Below are 20,679 nucleotides of genomic sequence, written 5' to 3' on the forward strand. Positions count from 1 at the left end.
ATCTTGCAACGTAAATGATTTATGAATCCATTACAACATTCACTACTATTTGACATACTAAACTGGCTTAAGCATTAAAGTCTCTTTTGCTTGAGCGGTGAGGTAAATGATTTATGCATCCATTACATACTTCACTGCTATCTACCAGTTTGAAGAGTCTTAACAGGATGATTTCAGCATTCTAAGAAATATATATATATATATATATATATATATATATATATATATATATATATATATATATATATTCGTTGTTAATTACTCATTTAAAATCATTAAGAAGTAATATTTTAAAATAAATATTCACTTAATCTAGTCAACGTAATCCTCTGAAACCATTACTTAACTATGATGATTCTTGTTGAATAATAAAACTTGTTCATTCATCAATTTGGCCCATTTGCAACTTATTTATGGATTCTAAGCTTGAGGACTAATATACGCACCTAACTTTAAGATATTTAGAGATATATTTGTAACATACAAATATATCTAATAAATTATTTATTTGTTATCTGAATAACTTTTATATATATATATATATATATATATATATATATATATATATATATATATTTGCAACTTATTTATGGATTCTAAGCTTGAGGACTAATATACGTACCTAACTTTAAGATATTTAGAGATATATTTGTAACATACAAATATATCTAATAAATTATTTATTTGTTATCTGAATAACTTATATATATATATATATATATATATATATATATATATATATATATATATATATATGAAATAATTTTTATAACTGAATGATGACTACATCTCATATTTCTTTTTATTATCTTTTCAACTTTTCTTTAAGGGCCCTAAAATCTATAAGTATGGATCTATCCACGAGGATTATTCATTCAATTCTATCATTCACTATTATGATATTCTACAATTTCTTCAAAGCTCTTACTTACTTGTATATTAGATAATCTTTTGCAGATAAATCTCTTATAAGCCTTCAAGTAATAAATCACACGAGCTATCAACCTAACTCCTAAGAACCTCATCCTTTTTATCTAGGAAACACTCCGTCTAAATTCGATAAAAACACAATGTTTATAGAGATTTTCTTAGTGTAATTTTATTTGAATTTATATTTTTGTAGTTTATAATCAAATTTTGATAAATATATTATAAAGTATCATATTTACTTTAAACGACAACAATATATATGTCACCATTTCAAAAATATAAAAATTATATACAAGAAAACTTATTAATATATACTAGCGTACACACAGGTGTTGTTGCATTTGTGTATACGCATTTTTTAAATATGCGTGATATCATATTAATAAGTGATAATATAATATTATTAAGTTAATATATAAAATAAAATAATATTTATTAAAAATAAAGTGAAATATATAAGAAAAGATGAAAGAATAATTGTTGATAAATAGAAAAAAAGTTTGTAAAAGTAATAGTCAATTTTCAAAAATTTAATAAATAATTATATTTTAAAGGGTAAAACTGGTATTTTTTTGAAATGTAGACACAAAAGAGAGAATCCTCTTTATTGTTATAGATAGATTAGGAGTGTCAGTTATTACACAAGATATTTTTTTATACAAAATGTATTGTAATTATTATCATTAATTCAAATTAAAATCTCTAAAAATGATTTAGTATAGAATGAAAACAGTTATGATATTTCTATATATAGAAAGTTTTGCGATTTGTATTCGCAACTATAGGCTTTAAAGTAAAGATTTAATTATTTGGATGATAGCTATAGAGAGAAAGTCAAAACAACCAACTAGACCTAGTATGACGGCACAAACTCATGTACGTGTTGGTTAATAGACATGTTAGATTAAAATTAATTCTCTATTTTAAGAAGCGTGATAATTATAACCATTACCAAAATAGAAATGAAAAATATGACACTAAAAAACATGTGGTTGATCCAACACTATATATAACTCAACATTCCAAACTCTAAACACACACAATTACATTCAAATATTCTTATCTCGACTTAAAAGAAAAGTATGAAGAGTTTGATTCTCTTTAGCATAATTGTTGCTTGTGGTTTTGTTGAAAATGTTGTTTCAGACAACAATCAATTTCCTTACAAAACCATTCTAAATTTTGGTGACTCTGTAAGTGATACAGGAAATTCTGTAACTAAGGAACCATTTGGGGCTAATAGTCCTTATGGTTCCACATATTTCAAGCATCCTGCAGGGCGTATGTCAAATGGAAGATTGATAATAGATTTTATAGGTACTTATACTTTCTTTTCTCTTCAAAAGATCACAATTATATGTTACCAATCACACACATTCTTACTAACCTATGATCATTTTCATTTTAGCCAAAGCATATGGGTTACCATTCTTGCCAGCTTATCTAAATCTAACTAAAGGACAGCATGTCAAGCAAGGAGTAAATTTTGCATTTTCTGGTTCAACTGCACTTGATAAAAGCTTTTTTGATCAAAGAGGACTCGATGTACCAAAAGCTGCTTATGGATTGAGTACTCAATTTGAGTGGTTTCAAAAGCTAAAGCCTTCCCTTTGTACAGGCAAAGAAGGTTTCATCATATCTCCTTTCATAATGTTTCTACAACATTTTTGTTTTTTGTTTCTCCATATAATTACTCACAATGTTATTCCCTTTTATCACAGATTGTGCCACTTTCTTTAATAACACATTGGTTCTAGTTGGTGAGATTGGTGGGAATGACATTAATGCAATCATCCCACGTAAAAATCTTACAGAAGTCCGAGAATTTGTTCCACATATTGTTCAAGCGATTGCCAATATGACTTCTGTATGTTGTATCAAATTTATCTTAAATTAATTACAATAGTTTAATTTAACTTCATTTGAAATGTGATTGATTAGAGTAACTTGACTTTGGTTTCTATTTCTCTTTTGTAGAAACTAATTGAAGAAGGAGCAGTTCATCTAGTGGTTCCAGGGAACTTTCCAATCGGGTGCATTAGTTACGTTTTGAATCAGGTGAATAGTAATAAAACAGAAGATTTTGACGAATTTGGGTGTTTGAGAAATTACAATGCTGCCATCAAGTATTATCATGACCAACTCAAAACGGCCGTAGACGAATTGAGACAGAAGAACCCACATGTTATCATAACATATTTCAATTATTATAGTGCAGCTAGACGCTTATTTGAAAACCCAGAACAATATGGTAGGTTGTGCTTTGATTTTCCTTTTCTTTAGATGATTAATAAATAGTTATACAAGGTTGTTGCTATAATTTTGATATTAATTTATGTAATGCAGGCTTTAAGGGTAAACCTGACACCTTCAAAGTATGTTGCGGAAAGGGTGGAAGATACAATCTTAACGAAATCTGTGGATTGGGTAATTCAGTAGTTTGTGAAGAACCTTCAAAACACATAAATTGGGATGGATTTCATTTGACTGAAGCAGGTTATAGAGCAGTGGCTCAAGGACTTCTTGAGGGTCCTTATGCTACTCCTCCTCTCAAAACTCCTCCATTCAAGATACCAAAGGAATGAAGATATCACAAAGGAAACATTAATGAAGATAGATAGCATTTCAGTCTATCTTTTAGTATGCATATAATAAGTCACCATAGAAAAAATATGGTAGAACATTACTATTGTATTAGACAATAAAAGTCCTACAATATGATTGGACATGTATATTTTCACTAAAGAAATAAATTGTTGTTATCATTTTAACTTTTACTTTTCAACTTTTACTTAAGGTTCAAGAAAACACTTCTATGATATTAGATAATATCTCATTAACTATTATGATATTCTATAATTTCTTTAAAGCTCTTACTAATTCTTGGATATGAGATAATCTTTTGCATGTAGATTTCTCTTCGGCTTTTAGCTAGTAAATCGTCCGAGCTATTTGAATTTATATTCTTGTAGTTTATAATCAAATTAATAATAAATAAGTCACCATTTAAGAAATATTTATATTTCAAAAATATAAAAATTATATACGAGAAATATTATTAATATATATTTGGAGTGAGTTCTTCCACACCTCATTGTGATATTTTTCTTAATAGAAGATGTATTGTGATTATTATTATTATATGTATATAATAAGTTACATAGAGAAAACAAATGGTAGAACGTTACTACCAGAGATGGCAAATAAATCCGTCCCTGTGGGTATTGTCCGAATCCATCCCTATTTTGACGGGGAATCCCCGCATTGACTGGGTATGGGTATGGAGATGTACATATCCCCGCCATAATACCCGTCTCCGCCATATCTTCGTCTCCATTTAAATTATTAAAATATTCATAATTAATTAAGTAACTATATATATATATATATATATATATATACTTTCTATTTTTTATTTCTTTTAATTATTTGGTTTGTCATGAAACTCATTCGCATCTCCAATATATTTTTTATCTTATCATAACCTTTATGTAATTATGTTAAAATGATTTATGTTCATTAAAAGTTTTTTATGCCTCACATTTGAATATTTCTATTATTTTTTAATATTTTTATTTATTATATATTTTCCTTTCACATGAGAATGTTTATACTTAAGGTAATATAAAAAAAATTATTTACTTATTATTATTAATTTTTGTTTAATTTGAAGAACTCTTTTGTTTCATTAAAATAATTTTTGTTATTTTTCAACTATTGAGTATATATGTTGATATTTGAAAAGTTTTCTTAGTTCTCTAAGGTATTTTTCATCTTATCGTACCTTAATTATACATTTGATTTCCTTTATGTGATTTCTTTCGATATTCTCTCAAATTATTTCTAAAACACACATTTGTTAGTTTTTTAATATTTTTATTTATTGTTTATTTTCATCATGTAGAATAATATTTCGATATATTCTATCTAACTATTTTTTATTTTATAACTCATTATTAATCATACTGTAATTTTTTCACTTTAAATTATGTTTGAAGTGGTTAAAATTTTATATATATATATATATATATATATATATATATAATGATATTTAGGAATAATATATGATAATTCACTACAAGAAAAACATGAAATAGTGACTGATTTAGTCAATAACTCATATCAATCACTATTTTTCGTCATTGGTGGTAGTAGTTGATTTATTGTCTAAATAAGTGATTAAATTAGTGATTGAATCGATACTTGATTTAGTGACCAATTTAATTACTAATTTATTTGTAATTTAGTGACAAATTTTTTGGGCACTAATGATATTTCTATTTAATTTTAACCACTTCAAACATAATTTAATAATTTGTTCTCTAAGGTATTTTTCATCTTATCATACCTTAATTATACATTTGATTTCCTTTGTGTGATTTCTTTCTATAGTTTATCAAATTATTTCTAAAACACACATTTGTTAGTTTTTTAATATTTTTATTTATTGTTTATTTTCATCATGTAGAATAATATTTTGATATATTCTATCTATTTTTTATTATTTTATAACTCATTATTAATCATACTATAATTTTTTCACTTTAATTGTTTAAACAACTTTTATTTACTACAATATAAAAATTTAATGTAATTGCTATGAATAATTTTTTGTCACTATCCAACATATATTGAAGTTCAAAAGATACAAAATCTATGTCAAAATTTTATTATTGTGTTTATTATTTATTCTTTGTGTCATTTTGATCAAGTGATGTATTATAACTTTTATTAGTGTATAAAAAAGAGATTCATTAGAATTTAAAAAATTGAACTAAACAAACATTTAAAATATATTTTAATTTGAATTTTTTTTCCTTTTATATTTTTTTGAAATATTTTTTAATTTTATCAAATAAGTTTCATTAATGTTGTAGTTTGCAAATTTAATAAATGTTTTGGTTCTCATAAAATTTTATTTGATATTCAAATATAAAATGTAGACAATTATAATTTATTTCAAAGTATTTGATATGGAAGAAACAATCATCCTCCTAATATTGAATATTTGATAATATTATGTTTTCTTTACCATAATTTTTTTCTCTTATAAAAATTAATATTGAAGTTGTTAGAACACGGGTACGGGTATGGGTACGAGATTATACCTGTTACCGGGTGGGGATGGGGATGGGACAAAAGTTTGATACCCGTTAGGTTTGGGTATGGGAATGGGGATGAATTTTTTCTTTGGGGATGGGTATGGGATAGCGAAATCCGTCCCCGTCCCGCCCTGTTGCCATCCCTAGTTACTACGGATGGCAACGAGACGCAGTAAGGACAAGTTTCCTAGAGAAAAAATTCAACCACGTACTTATATCCAAACACAACGATATCAATATTTTGTCTCATTCTCATCTCCACCGAGCAACGAGTATATACTCGTATCCATACCTGTACCTGCTTTCTTACGGTTTCAAATATCAATTAATTAATTTTTACAAAGTAATAAAAATTTACGGTATAGAAAATATAATATTATGAAATTATCAAATATTAAAATGATAGTATTTTTGTTTCTTCAATATCAAATATTTAGAAAGAAATTATAATTGTATACATTCAAATTAGTATACCAAACATAATTTCATTAGAGTCAAAATATTTATTAAATTTGCAAATGTTAATGTTACCTAATTCATAAAATTTAATAATATTTTTTAAAAATATAAAACAAAAAAATATTTAAATTAAAAAATATACAATAGATAAAAGTATTAAAAAAGAGTAGAAATATTCAAATGTAATAAATAAAAAAATTTAATTGACATACATCATTTGAACATAATTGCACAAAGGTTGTGATAAGAGGAAAAATATCTTCGAGATACAAATGAATTTCATGACAAACGAAACAATTAGAAGAAATAAAGAATAGAAAGTATGTAGTATATATACATATACATATGCATATATATATATATATATATATATATATATATATATATATATTGTATATGTATATGTATACATATACATATACATACACACACACACACACACATATATATATATATATGTGTGTGTGTGTGTGTGTGTGTGTATGTACATATGTATATAAAAGGTTACTTAATAGACTATAAGTATTTTAATAATTTAAACAAAGAGGAGATAGGGCGGGGATACGTATTTTGGCGGATATGGGAGTGAGGACGGGTGAATATGTACATCCTCATCCTCATCCCCATACCCAATTGAAAAAGTCGGGTATTCTCATACTACATATACCTAATGAATGCGGGGATTCTCCGTCAAAACAGGGACGAGATCGAGATATACCCAGGAGGATGAGTTTATTTGTCATCCATAATTACTATTGTATTATATAATAAAAGTCCTATATTACGAAGGACATGTTTTGTTTCACTAGAAAAATAAATTGTTGTTTTTCGAAAATTCCATCTTAAATTATAAAAGATAAGTATTTGGTTTATATTTTGTAAATAAGTGGAAATCTTAGAGATTTAAGAAGTTATCAACATAATCAATTATCAATTGAGTTAGTTACTTCCATTACAAATTCAAGTGCAAATTCCAAGATTCGTGCAGTTCTGAAAGTCTTTAAATAAAAGCTCTACATAGTTAAAAATTAACCCTCTTACGGGAATAAATCTCCCCTTTTAGGGGAGGGAGGGAACTTAATCCTTTGGTGGAGGCTCATTCTAGAGGCTAGAGGCAGTGCTCATTTTTTTTTTTCTAGTATTCAAGATGTATAGCAATAACTAACTCCCTCATTCACGGGGTTGGACGTTATGTATATTAACTCTTTGTGATTTCTGCTATTCAATATATTTCTTTTCTATTACTCTTGTGTTTTATGCTCGATCGTAACTGCATGAATTGATTGATTGCATATTTGTGGATATTTGATCATTAGACATAATATTAGAACCTATACTAGAATATAACAACTAATTGATTGAGCATCTAGACATAGAATTCATCCGTGGTCATTCCTAAGATCCAAATTTAATGCTTAGTGCAAACTCTCAATAAGAAGAGGTCTAAGACATTAGGGCTATTATTAATAAGTTTAGACTTGTTACATGTGATGTGAATGCTAAAATAAGAATTAATTAGAAGTATATTGTCTAGTGTTTTTCATATTGATTTGATTCATGAAATCTAACCCTAATGAAGTTCTCACCATATAGTAGTTTCATAAATTTTATTGCTTTCTAAATTTTAAATTTATTTCATACACATCAACAATTTTCATTCTCTTAAAGATTTTAGCCTTAAGTAGTGAATAAACATAATTATTTTAACAACGCAAGTCTCTGTTGGAAACAATATCTAGACTTATGCACTTTACTACTTGTACAATTTAGTACACTTCACAATATTGTAACAAGTTTTTTGCATCTTTGTCGAGGACTTACATTTTGTTTAGTCAATTGTGTTTTATTAACCAATTTTGGTTTAAATTGTTTGTATATTTTGGTTTCTAATCTAACACTTTTTGCGAATTATGTAAATTAGATGATGGGCAAAGTTAATGAAATGGTTTTATAACATGTTGATTATGAGTGGTTATTGATAAACACGGTTGTGTAGAGTGAAACACTAATCTTTTTGCGAGCTTTTTTATTCAATAGTCTGATTATTATCTCTTATACAATTTATAGGATTGAAGTAATTAAACAAAATCATGGCATTCTATCTTAAGTTTTTTTAAAGCCACAAGTGAAACTCTCTTCTATTGCATGATTAAGATTGATTAAGAAATCATTTGCTCTTGCATTAGTATGAAGGGTTGACCTGAGTTTTTCTTATTAATAGTTTTATCTTTCATGAGGACATGAAAAGGCTTAAAATTTGGGGTATTTTTTTAAGTGACATTATCATGTTTTTATTATGTTTATTTTTTATTTTTTATTGATATTTTTATAATTATCTTTTTAAATAATTAAGGTTTTATTAAATAATTTTAGAAAGATAAGTATTTTATCTTTTATTAGATAATTAATATTTTATTAGATAATTTTAGAAAAGATAAGTATTTTATCTTTTACTATATAATTAAGGTTTTTTTAATAAATTGGAAAAGAGGAAATCTTAGAGATTTAAGAAGTTATCAACATAATCAATTATCAATATATTTAGTTACTTCAATTTCAAATTCAGGTACAAATTTCAAGTCTCGTCCAATTCTGAAAATCTTTAAATAGGAGGCTCTACAAAGTTAAAAATTAACACCTTTTGGGGAATAAACCTCCCCTTTGAGTGAGAGAAGGAACTTAATCCTTTTGTGGAGGAGCATTTAGAAGGCTCGAGGCATTGCTCATTATTCTTTTCTAGTGTTCAAAATGTATAGCCCTTATTCATGGGGTTGGACGTAATGTATTTATCTTAATTCTTTGTGATTTCTGTTATTCAATATATTTCTTTCTTTTACTCTTGTGTTATATTCTCGATCTTAACTGTATGAATTGATTGAGAGCATATTTGTGGGTATTTTACCATTGGACACATAGAATAGAACAATTAATTGATTGGGCATCTAGACAGAGTTCATCAATGATCATTCCTAATATCCGAATTTAATACTTAATGTAAACTTTTAATAAGAAAATATCTAAGATATTAGAGTCCTTGTTAATAAGTTAGACTTGTCTCTAAGACATTAGGACTCACATGTGGTATGAATCCTAAAGTAAGGAAGTATATTATTTAGTGTTTTTTATATTGATTTGATTCATGAAATCTAATTCCAATGAAATCTTTACTCTATAGTAATTTCAAAAAAAATTGTTATTTTCTAAACTTTAAATTATACACATCAACAATTTTCATTCTCTTATAGTTTTTAGATTTAATCAATAAATAAACATATTTTTTTTCTAAATAACATAAGTATTAGTGAAAAACAATATTTAAATTTATCCACTTTATTATTTATACGATTGGATACATTTGTCAATATTGTAACATTTCATGTGCTATTATTAAATTCATCACCGTGCTTTAGTTATTAGTTTACCTAACTTTTACGTTGCACTAACGGTTTCTTTAAGTCTTCAAATTGCACAAGCAAAGAGCTGCTATTTCTGCCGCAGAATCAAAGTATGTACGTGGTGGCGCTTCTCGACTTTATAAAAAGCTTGAAAAGCATATTTTACGTAAAGCATATTCAATGACACAAACTTTTGCCAAGGGAAAACAAACCTATACAAGTCATTATATCTCACCAGTTTAATATGTTTTCAATTTCATAAGATTAAAAGTTTTTTATTTCAGAAATACAAAGTTTATTTTGAATCTCAACATAATAGTTTAAATAATTGAAAAAATTATTTTTAGAGTAAATTAATCTTAACATGTTTACACTTTTCGTTATATGGCAATTTTGTTCCAGTGATTAACAATGACTGGTTTTGTTTGCATGAGTTGTGGCCATAATTGATCTTTGCAAAGAATAATGGCATATGATCTTCATTTGTATAGCGATTATCATGATTAAATTACAATTAACTAGTTATTAGTATTATCTTAATTACAATAATTATTTAATTGTGATGGTTACTATAATTTGGATATAGTCATAAACATTTGTTATATATATAAGTAATTTAAAATCATTGTAAAGTAATATTTCTTATCATGAAAGTAGTATTATATTCCCTTTATGGTTAGTACGGGATCCTATATGAGTCCATCCTAACCTAATTGGCTACAAAGATGGAAGAGGTTTTGAACCAAGTTTCAAATTCATTCTACATTCTAAACATTTAGTCCTATGTGGCTAAGATATAAGAATAAAAGAGAAAAAAAAAATTGAGATGTATCATATCACATACCTCTCTCACATTGATCCTACTTTCGACGTTAGCATAGGGACGACTAATTAATTACATTGATCCCTTTTTTTTCTATTGTAAACTTTATTCAATTCTCTCACAAAGATGTTTTGTAAGAAGATTCATACAAGAATAGGAAACATTTAATATATAAAATATAGAAGTTAAGTTTCCAATTATAAAAAGTTTTCTTATTGTTTCAAATTATGAAAAACACAAGAAATTTCAGTTTATAATTTCAATTACAAATTTACGAAAAGAGTAGAAATAAATATAGAATGAGAAACTAAACACAAGAATACATAAGAAAGGAAATTAAGATAAACATCAATAACAAGATCAAGACATGCATAAGTAGCAAATAGTAAAGTAAGAACAAAAACAGAGATTAAAAGATAAAAACTAGAAGATTTTGGAGATGAATTAGGATTGTAAAATAGGTATAGACCTAAGAGCTTATCAAAATTTGACAGATCATGTTCGAGTTTTCAATTTGTCAATTCGGTTTAGTTAACTTTATCTTATTTGTTAAATTGGCAAGTCACAGCCAGAAAAAAAAAAGGTTAGCTCACTAAAATTTTTTAAATAAAAATTAAAATAAAAAATATTTTAAAAAAATATTTTTTTATTGTATTACTTGAAGGATACAAATATAAAATAATATTAATCGATAAAACTTAAAAATTAAATTTAATTGTTAATTATAGTTTAATAATTTGATATGTAAACATACTAATTATTTTAATTTATTTGATGAGAGATATTAATTAATCGATTAAAACTTAAAAAATATTTTTAGCATGTTCTGACACACACAAATAAATAAATAAATAAATAAATAAATAAATAAATATATATATATATATATATATATATATATATATATAAATTTTAAAAATACAAAATTGAAAAATTTTAAATAATTTTAAGAAGTTAAAAAAATATGGGTTAGCCCAAAGCCTACTTTTTGGAAAAGAATGTTAAGATTTTTAATTCAGTTTTCTATGACAAGTAAACCCATCTCACTTCATTTTCATTTGGTTGGGTAAGTCCACAGAACGGACCGACCCATTTTAGTACACTTAAGATTTACAATTATGTTCAAATTGAAATATGTTTCCTTTAATATAATGAATCTCTACTTGACTCCTAGAACCGAGATAAAACTATAAAATATGATAAAATTCAACTTTGTGAATTAAGAGTTAGATTTATCAAAAGTGAATAGGATTATTTAAACTCATTTCAATGTTTCAGATCGATTCTTATCCTGTAAAACAAAGTTTAAAAATAAATGTCTTTTATGTTTTTCTATATAATATGAGGTTGTTTAACCAAATCGCCTACAATATGAGTATATGTAACTTTAGGTACTACGCTCTCAAGACTTGCGTTGCATTTGTTTACACAAATAAATAAATAAATAAATAAATAAATAAATATATATATATATATATATATATAATTTGTGATTAATTTAGATTAAAATATCATTATATTCTCAATTTTCTTCACGTGTTGATGGAGGTTCGATGAGCTTCCATGGTAGTTAAGATGGAAGTCCAAGTAATAGTACCTAATTCCAAAGAGGAAGAGAACCGATTTCCATTGACAGTATTTAGTTCCATCATTATGAAAAAGAAAGTTGGAACATATTCCAACATCCATAGAAATCAGGTATGTTTGAAGGTGGAACCAAATCCACTCCATACTGTTATATATATTTGGTTTTCATATATCCAATAAATAATGTTATTAAATAATAATGATAAATAATAATAAAAATATTAAATTATAATAAAATAATATATTAATTTTAACTATAATAGCAAAATTTTAATATTAAATTTTAATCTATTAAAACTTTATTATATGATTCAAATCACTTTCAAAATTCAACTTTAAATTTCATTCACTTATAAAAAAAATAACACATTTTTTATTCTTTAATTCACTCAAATTCATCTTCTTACTTTCACTCAAATCAATGTTAAGCTTCAAAGGTTGTGATTTGTCCTGAAAGTTTTACATCTTCCTTAGGTCTAATAGAAAACAAATATGACCTCAGGATTATTGGTATCCAGTACAAATCTCATATTTTAATTGGTATATATTATATGTTATAATTTCACTTTATTTCGGTCTATAAAGAAAAAAAATTCCCTCATTTTATTTTTAATTATGTTATGAATAATAATAATAATAAATCAAAATCATTTAAGTAAAACCGATAGATTTAATTTACATTATTTTTGCGTTCTCTATTTTTTGTAACACGACATCATGATTCTATATTAATATTGTAAAATTAATCATTTGTCTCTTTGAATCTTCCTTTATTCTATATTGACCGGCTTTTAATTGATCTATCCAGAAGCTTCGATAATGAAGATTCAAGAGTAGCCACTGCTCGGGGCCAATGAAACCGTTTCGTTAACCATTTATGTAAGATATGATCTCACGCCTGAGCCAACATTTTCTTTGTTTTGTCTTATTATAAAATGTGATGAATATTAATATACAGCTAAGAAATCAGTGGAAGAAGAGTGAGACATTTGGGTGTTGGGATTATTTTGAAGGGTAAAACCTAAAATCCTCACTCATCAAGCATGGGCCACCAGGACCATTTGAAATAATAATTTGAGTATTTCACACGCAAGACAATTGTTTCTTCCAAGAACCATGTCTTCTTCACTAAAACTTAAATTAAATACTCTCATTTCCCACATCTTATTGAATTCTCCTATTCTTATTGAATTTGTTACTCTCAATTATAACTACAAGATATCTGTTAAAACAAATAGAATAACGTACAGATTATTACTTCTTCGAAAAATACGTGGGCAAATAAATGGAGAATGTTTCTTTAATAATAGTAAGCGATAATTTTATTTATGAAAGAACGAGAATTGTGATTTAGTCATTGCTTTGAATATTATATCTTTTATTAAGGTGTGTTTGACTTTATAGAGAAAAAAGGACAGAAACCAAAAAAAATTAAGAAAATATAAATAGATAAAAACTGTCATGTCTTGAATTTATAATGTTGAAAGATATTTTAATTATAAGTTATATCTTTTATGGTCAACTTCAGATTAATTCATAAAGTTTAGGAACTAGTTTGTGAATAAATTATATCTAAACAAGAGATAATACATTTAGAATTAAATTTGAAAAGACAAAATTATCCCTTATTTAGAAGACTACGAGTGTGGGTGAGTTGACTAGGGAAGCTCTTCAGCTAGATGTCAAAGACAGACAGGGACTATTTCCTCGCCGCACAAAAACAAAACAAAAAATACTCCAATTAAGAAAAATGGGTCTCGGTAATTAACAGTTGATTAGGTTTAGGCACTCACTTTTCACTTTCAGAATTCTGGTGGACAAAATAATTAATCCTGTAACTTTCGATAAAGTGTCCTATGAAAAAGTTGGTAAATTCCATAAATACCCTCCCCGAACAAATGAGTGAGAAAGTGAAAGTATGAGAGATTACCGCAACGGTTGTTCACGCTGTTTGGAAGACTGAGTCAGTGAATGGCAATGGCCTGAACAGATTCTGAGATCCGGTCTAACGGCATGTGCAACAACCTCATACAGCTTCATTATAAAAATCCCAACCAACAACAATAAACAAATCCACTGCGGAACTACATGGGTGGCAATGGGAAGCACAGATGGAAAATCTCCTTTCACCGCTCTTCTTCTCAATCCTCTAAGCACGACCCTAAGCTCCCTCCCAAGGAATTTACGTGCCCCATTTCGGGCTCCTTAATGTCCGACCCGGTTGTCGTCGCTTCGGGTCAGACCTTCGAACGCCTCGCCGTTCAAGTCTGCAAGGACCTCAACTTCTCCCCCAAACAAGAAGACGGAACCCGACCCGATTTCTCAACGGTAATCCCCAACTTAGCCCTCAAAACTACAATCCTCAACTGGTGCGACAAATCCCGCTCCCAGCACCCGCGCGCACCCGATTACGCCTCCCTCGTGGGCCGCGTCAGGCAAGAAATGGCTCTTTCAGTGGAACGAAACCAGCAGGACGAACGACAAGAACGAATTAGGGTTTCCGAAAAGGAGCTTCTCAACGCGGTCGCTGATAATCCTCCCGTCATTTTCTCCCACGCCGCCACTGAGTTGAGCCCCCGACTCAACCACTTCAACTCGGGATCCTCCTCCGAGGAATCCGTCATCATTCCGCCCAGTCCGGGGACGCCGTTGCCGTTTACTGTTCGTCCAACCTGCTTCTCCTCCTCCTCCTCCTGCGAGATTGAAATTGAAAACCCTAGCGCGCCGGTTTCGGAGGAAGAGGAAAGAATACTGAAGAAATTGAAGAGCAGCGAGGTGTTTGAGCAAGAGGAAGGCGTAATCGCGCTGAGGAAGATCACGAGGAGCAAAGTGGAGGCTAGGCTCTTGCTCTGCACGCCGCGGGTGCTGCTGGCGCTGCGCGGTTTGATCGCATCGCGGTATGGCGTTGTTCAGGTCAACGCGGTGGCGTCGCTGGTCAACCTCTCGCTGGAGAAGCAGAACAAGGTGAAGATAGTGAGGTCAGGGTTTGTTCCGTTTTTAATCGATGTTTTGAAGGGGGGATTGGATGAGTCGCAGGAGCACGCTGCGGGCGCGCTTTTCAGTTTAGCCTTGGATGATGATAATAAAATGGCCATTGGCGTTCTCGGCGCGCTGGAGCCGCTGATACACTCGCTGCGTGCCGAGTCCGAGAGGACTCGGCATGACTCGGCCCTCGCTTTGTATCATCTGAGCCTTGTTCAGAGTAACCGAGTGAAGCTGGTGAAACTCGGGGCGGTGCCGACGCTTTTGTCCATGGTGGTGGCGGGGAACTTGGCGAGCCGGGTGCTGCTGATTCTGTGCAACCTGGCGGTGTGCACGGAGGGGCGCACGGCGATGCTGGACGCGAACGCGGTGGAGTGTCTGGTGGGGCTGTTGAGGACGAATGAGTTGGACTCGGAGGCGACTCGGGAGAATTGCGTGGCGGCGCTGTTCGCGCTGAGTCATAGGAGCTTGAGGTTCAAAGGGTTGGCGAAGGACGCGAGGGTTGTGGAGGTTTTGAAGGAGGTTGAACAAACGGGAACGGAGAGGGCCAGGGAGAAGGCCAGGAAGGTGTTGCACATGTTGAGAACTGTGAGCGATGGAGGTGATGATGAAGGTGACGAATTTTACGACTCGGCTGGGTTGACGCGGAATCGTTACCGAATTGGTGCTGCCAGGAACCACAACATCCTCAACACGACCACGTTTTAGGTTTTGATTTCTTTCTGGTTTAGTTTTTCCACAATATTTGTTGGTTTAGGTTTTGTAGGAAAATGTGGTGGAAAGGATGAATAGGAAACTAGTTTACATGGTTTTGCTGGGTGTAAATCATGGAGGTGGTAAACTGGCAATCTCAAACTCATTCTGTTCTATTTTCTTTTATTTTTTAATTTTGGTTATTGTTGATGGGCGTTATATTACAATCTGTATGTAATCAGGGTTTAGGTGAATTTTGGGTTGGATGTTAGTGTGTACATAATACTTACTGTCTAGTGTCTGTTTCAGTAAACATAAATGAGAAAACAGAGTTCTGTAGATTGATTTGTGAATTCACTGGATTGGTTGTGTTTACATGTAAAGGTATAAACTATGAGGAACATCGTCAGTTTCTTTTCCTCATTATGTACATATCATTTCTTTTTTAGTAGCTGGTTTCATTTCAAAATTGAAATGGCAAAATACATGCAAATTAGCATATGACAGATGAAAAAGAATTTGACCAAATTCATTATTATCTGAAATTCATACCAAGGATTCTTGTCTCTGGCAAAAGACTCGGGCTGTTTTGTCCAACTGTACTGCACATTTGCCAAGTTTCTTTGGGTTTCCCCCTTTCCAAAAATCTAAGGTGCATGTGCTTGAAACTCCCTTCAATGTACTAAAACTTTTGCTTTGTTACTTCACTCATCTCAATCCAATGTTTTTGTCTGTTATTATTGGTTTCGTTCTCCTATAAACACTCACTTTAATATTGGTATGATTATGCTTGACAGGTCTTAATCTTGATATCAAGTCATACTCCAAATGCCTCCTTTAGAACCTGTAACGTAAACTTCCTTTCCCTTCCATTACTTGCAATATGCACACATCTTTGGCTAGTTTGGTTAAATCTTTCAACAAGTGTGAAGAAAATAAAAATTAGAGAAAAGTTAATTAAATTTCTTCCTAGATTTAAAATTAACTCAAACTCCTCAACTTACAAAAAAAGTTGAGGTTTATTATACATTAGTTTTAGTTTGTGAAGGAAGTTTAATGAACTCATATGATTTGCTTTATTTTAATATTTATTGAGAAGCTTACTAAGTGGCCCTTAATTTAATACAGACAGGCTCTTACCAAAGCATCCATCTTGCAATTATATATTTGATTGTCAACTGCCTCTAGACTTTCACTTGGTTGAATTATACATTAGATTGTTACAAATTGCATAATTTGGTGATTTTGGTGCAATTATATTGTAAACTGTCTTTTTAAATCATTACGGGATAAAAATTGTTTTTTGCCGAAGACCCTTGAAGCTTATTGCAAGATATAGAAAATGTCATTAGAGAATGGTGGAAGACTTTCTTTCTTGCCTTAAACTTTCTTGTTTGGGAGAAGAGGCAAATTATGCTAAATAAAGAGTATTTGTATGCAATTAAGAGTAAGCATCTCTTCTTTAGAAAGAAGTTGTTACTCAAAAATTAATCTTTCTTTAATCTCTGTCTCACTTTTTTAAAAGACTAAATTGGATCAAACTCTATAAAAAATATTAATTCTAATTTTCATTAAAAGTCGAAGGATTAAAAATATATTTATTTAACTAATCGTAAATTTAATTTAATATGTAATTAAAATAATTTATAAATATTTAAATTTCCAATAATTACTAGGAGTTAAAATAAATGTTTAATCTAATATATATATATATATATATATATATATATATATATATATATATATTCAAATTAACAATAGTTAATAGAAGTTGATAAACAAAGTTTTCTCCAACAACTCTCGTCTAAATTTTTTAATGTGAAAAGTTTATCAAAAACGTGCAAAGAACTAGATAGAAAGAATTCAAAGAAATAAAAAAATTCTAAAACATAAGTTTAAAACAAAAAACTGGATGTGAAGTTATTTTAGAAACTTCTATTATATTTATAGTTATTTATCGAGAATTTAGTTCAATCGTTATCTTGTTTATTTAAAATTAAATTGATTTAACGGGATTTTTTTTTCCTGGGCTCAACTTTCCATATAACTAGAGTGTTTTACGATTATGTTTTGTTGAAGAAAATCTATGAGGTAAATATGAATTAGTCTCATCCAAAAACTTAATCAATTCAATTTCTTTCCACTTGGATTTTAACGAGAATTTCATGCATGTCAATAAGAGAATTTGTATTTTTGTTTCTTTTCTATTTTTAGTAACAACGGAAATGATAATACAATTACAATGGATGAAGTGTAATTTAAAGATGATAAACTTTGAAATGATATCAGTGGTGACATAAGGATTACACAAATTGTGAAGGAATGTAAAAGAATAAATTAAAAGAAGTAAATTATTAAAGAAAGTAATGAAACTTGTAGCATATATCAATTAGAGTGACGACCCAAAATGCAACAACCAAATTTCTCCCGACTGTTTCTCCCTGCACCTCCAAATTTTATAAAATTACTTAAAATATCCTTTTAACTTTGATGTGCTTAAAAATTTACACTCTCAAAAGTAATAATTCTAAATATCAAAATCCTAATAAGGAAATTATATACCCGAATGTCGACATCAGAATATATATACATAGATATATATAAATAATATATATATATATATATATGTATATATATTTAATTTATTTATTTTGTTTAATTTTTTTTATTCTTTTACTGTTAGTTTCTTTAAAAATTATTTATATTCTAATATTTTATTTTTTTAAAGCAAATTTTAAAAATAAAATAAATTTATATATATATATATATATATGTTTTTTTTTTGTTTTTTTATGTTTATATTTAAAAAAATTAATGTTTTCTAATATTATATAGAAAATAAATTAAACATATATATATATATATATATATATATATATATTGTTTCTAAAATATATATTAAACAAAATAAAAAATATAAATATAAATAAGTTTGAAAAAAAAGTTAAGACTAAAAGTATAAAAAAAATTAAAATAAAAAAAATAAATATTTAATATATATATATATATATATATATATATATATATATATATATATATATATATATATTTATATAAAGGGATTTTGACTTTTATTTATATTCACCGTTATATATATATTATATATATTTTTTCTTCTTTTCTAATTTGTTAATATTGTTTAATTTTTTTTAATGTTTGTTTTTAAGTTTATTTATATTCTTATATTTTATATTTTTACTACATATTTAAAAGTAAAATATAATATTAATATATATTTATATATGTATATATTTTTTTCTCTTTTTTTAAAAATTTAAGTTTTTTCAATTTAATTTATTTGAAAATAGAATGTTTTAATATTTTAAATAAAATAATAATAATATATATATATATTATTTATTTCTAAAGTATATATTGAATAAATGAATAAAACAGAAAATAATAAACTAAAGAAAAAATAATTAAAATTCTAAAGAAATTAATTTTTAAATAAAATGAAATATATATATATATATATATATTATTTTTTATTCTGTTTTATTTTTTTAATTTAAATATTTTAAATTTTAGCTTTTTTTTTTTAGTTTATTATTTCTTTGTTTTATTTATTATTTATCTTTTAAAACATATTTTAAAAATGAAGTAAAAAATTAATCAATATATTTATTTTGAACGTCGATTTTGATAATATATATATTTCGAAAATAAACTATCAATAATATATATTCTGGATGTCGATTTTGGTAATATATATTTTGGAAAATCGATTTTTGATAATATGTTTTAATATTCGAAAATGTCTTTTATCAGAAGTGGAAATTTGAAAATTATTTTGAGATGTGATTTTCATAATTTACATACATAGTTAATAGATATTTTTAGAATTTAAAAAATATTTGAAAGTATAGAATAAATTATAAAAGTGAAGGAAGAAAACTCTTTTTTAGAGGTGCAGGAAGAAAGCCCTCCTCCTTGGATGTGGGTCTTAAAGCTCACTGCCTCTTTAACTCATATTCCAAATCTATGATTATAAGTCTCGGTCTTTATTCGAGGCGTTAAGGTTTTATTTCAATTTTTTTTTTTCAAATGTATTTCTGACTACTTTTTATGTTTTGACTACTCACTTTAAGTCCCTCGTAGCCTTTATATTTTTCCATTGCAAAAAAGACCTCTTCAAAATAATAATTTTATAATGCCACTAAATGATTATATGATCAAACATAACTAGTTCTATAATTCAATAACTTCAGACAGAGGGAGGGTAAAAAATATGACCGAGAATGTTCTCATGTACCACTATAAAGCACATATACACATATAATGTAAGGCTCTCTTATTTTCAGCCCCAATATTTAAGGGTTGCTCCAAAAATTTAATGGGTTTAAGGGCTGGACCATAGGGTATATAAGGTCCCTAAGGTAACCAAATTCCTCTCACTTCTGTTATTCTTGCAAAACAATGCTTGCTTACTCCTCTTTTTCTCTCCACTCCACATAGGTTTTGCTAGAGTTTAATCCTTAGTCCAGTTCAAGCTAGCTCGACCCCTACTCTACTTTACGTACGTTAACTCTCAGCTCATACTAGTTCCTCTATAGTCTTATTTTTCATATTTTCGACAAAGGTTCACTATGGTAACCTCGCTCTCTTTCTGTACTGCTATTCCAGTTCGTAAAATTGCTCATGGAGCTGCTAGGTTCATCGACTTAGAGGTCACAGTCTATTATTAACCCCTTTCCAGGTAAGGGAA

At 28.2% G+C, this 20,679-nt stretch overlaps 2 protein-coding genes across 2 annotated transcripts; both read left to right on the plus strand.

Annotated features, from left to right (window-relative positions):
* Positions 1–1,973: 1,973 nt before the first annotated feature.
* LOC114164428 (GDSL esterase/lipase At5g45910-like) lies at positions 1,974–3,701 on the plus strand. Its single transcript, XM_028049098.2, has 5 exons — positions 1,974–2,247; positions 2,339–2,557; positions 2,652–2,797; positions 2,908–3,181; positions 3,277–3,701. Exons 1-5 carry the CDS (start codon positions 2,013–2,015, stop codon positions 3,513–3,515), a joined length of 1,113 nt encoding a protein of 370 aa, XP_027904899.1. The 5' UTR covers positions 1,974–2,012; the 3' UTR covers positions 3,516–3,701.
* A 10,428-nt stretch (positions 3,702–14,129) lies between these two features.
* On the plus strand, positions 14,130–16,310 carry PUB38 (plant U-box 38). The gene has a single exon (XM_028048188.2). It carries the CDS (start codon positions 14,385–14,387, stop codon positions 15,984–15,986), a length of 1,602 nt encoding a protein of 533 aa, XP_027903989.1. The 5' UTR covers positions 14,130–14,384; the 3' UTR covers positions 15,987–16,310.
* The last annotated feature ends 4,369 nt before the right edge of the window (positions 16,311–20,679 follow it).

This window comes from Vigna unguiculata, chromosome 9 (genome assembly GCF_037176805.1).
Source record: "Vigna unguiculata cultivar grain cowpea cultivar isolate G323 ecotype 2 chromosome 9, ASM3717680v1, whole genome shotgun sequence".
NCBI classification, from domain to species: domain Eukaryota; kingdom Viridiplantae; phylum Streptophyta; class Magnoliopsida; order Fabales; family Fabaceae; genus Vigna; species Vigna unguiculata.

Coding starts and splice junctions, on each gene's coding strand:
- LOC114164428 (XM_028049098.2), top strand. CDS start 2,013: ATGAAGAGTTTGATTCTCTTTAGCATAATTGTTGCTTGTGGTTTTGTT. Junction 2,558..2,651: donor CCTTTGTACAGGCAAAGAAG/GTTTCATCATAT, acceptor CTTTTATCACAG/ATTGTGCCACTTTCTTTAAT. Junction 2,798..2,907: donor CGATTGCCAATATGACTTCT/GTATGTTGTATC, acceptor TCTCTTTTGTAG/AAACTAATTGAAGAAGGAGC.
- PUB38 (XM_028048188.2), top strand. CDS start 14,385: ATGGGTGGCAATGGGAAGCACAGATGGAAAATCTCCTTTCACCGCTCT.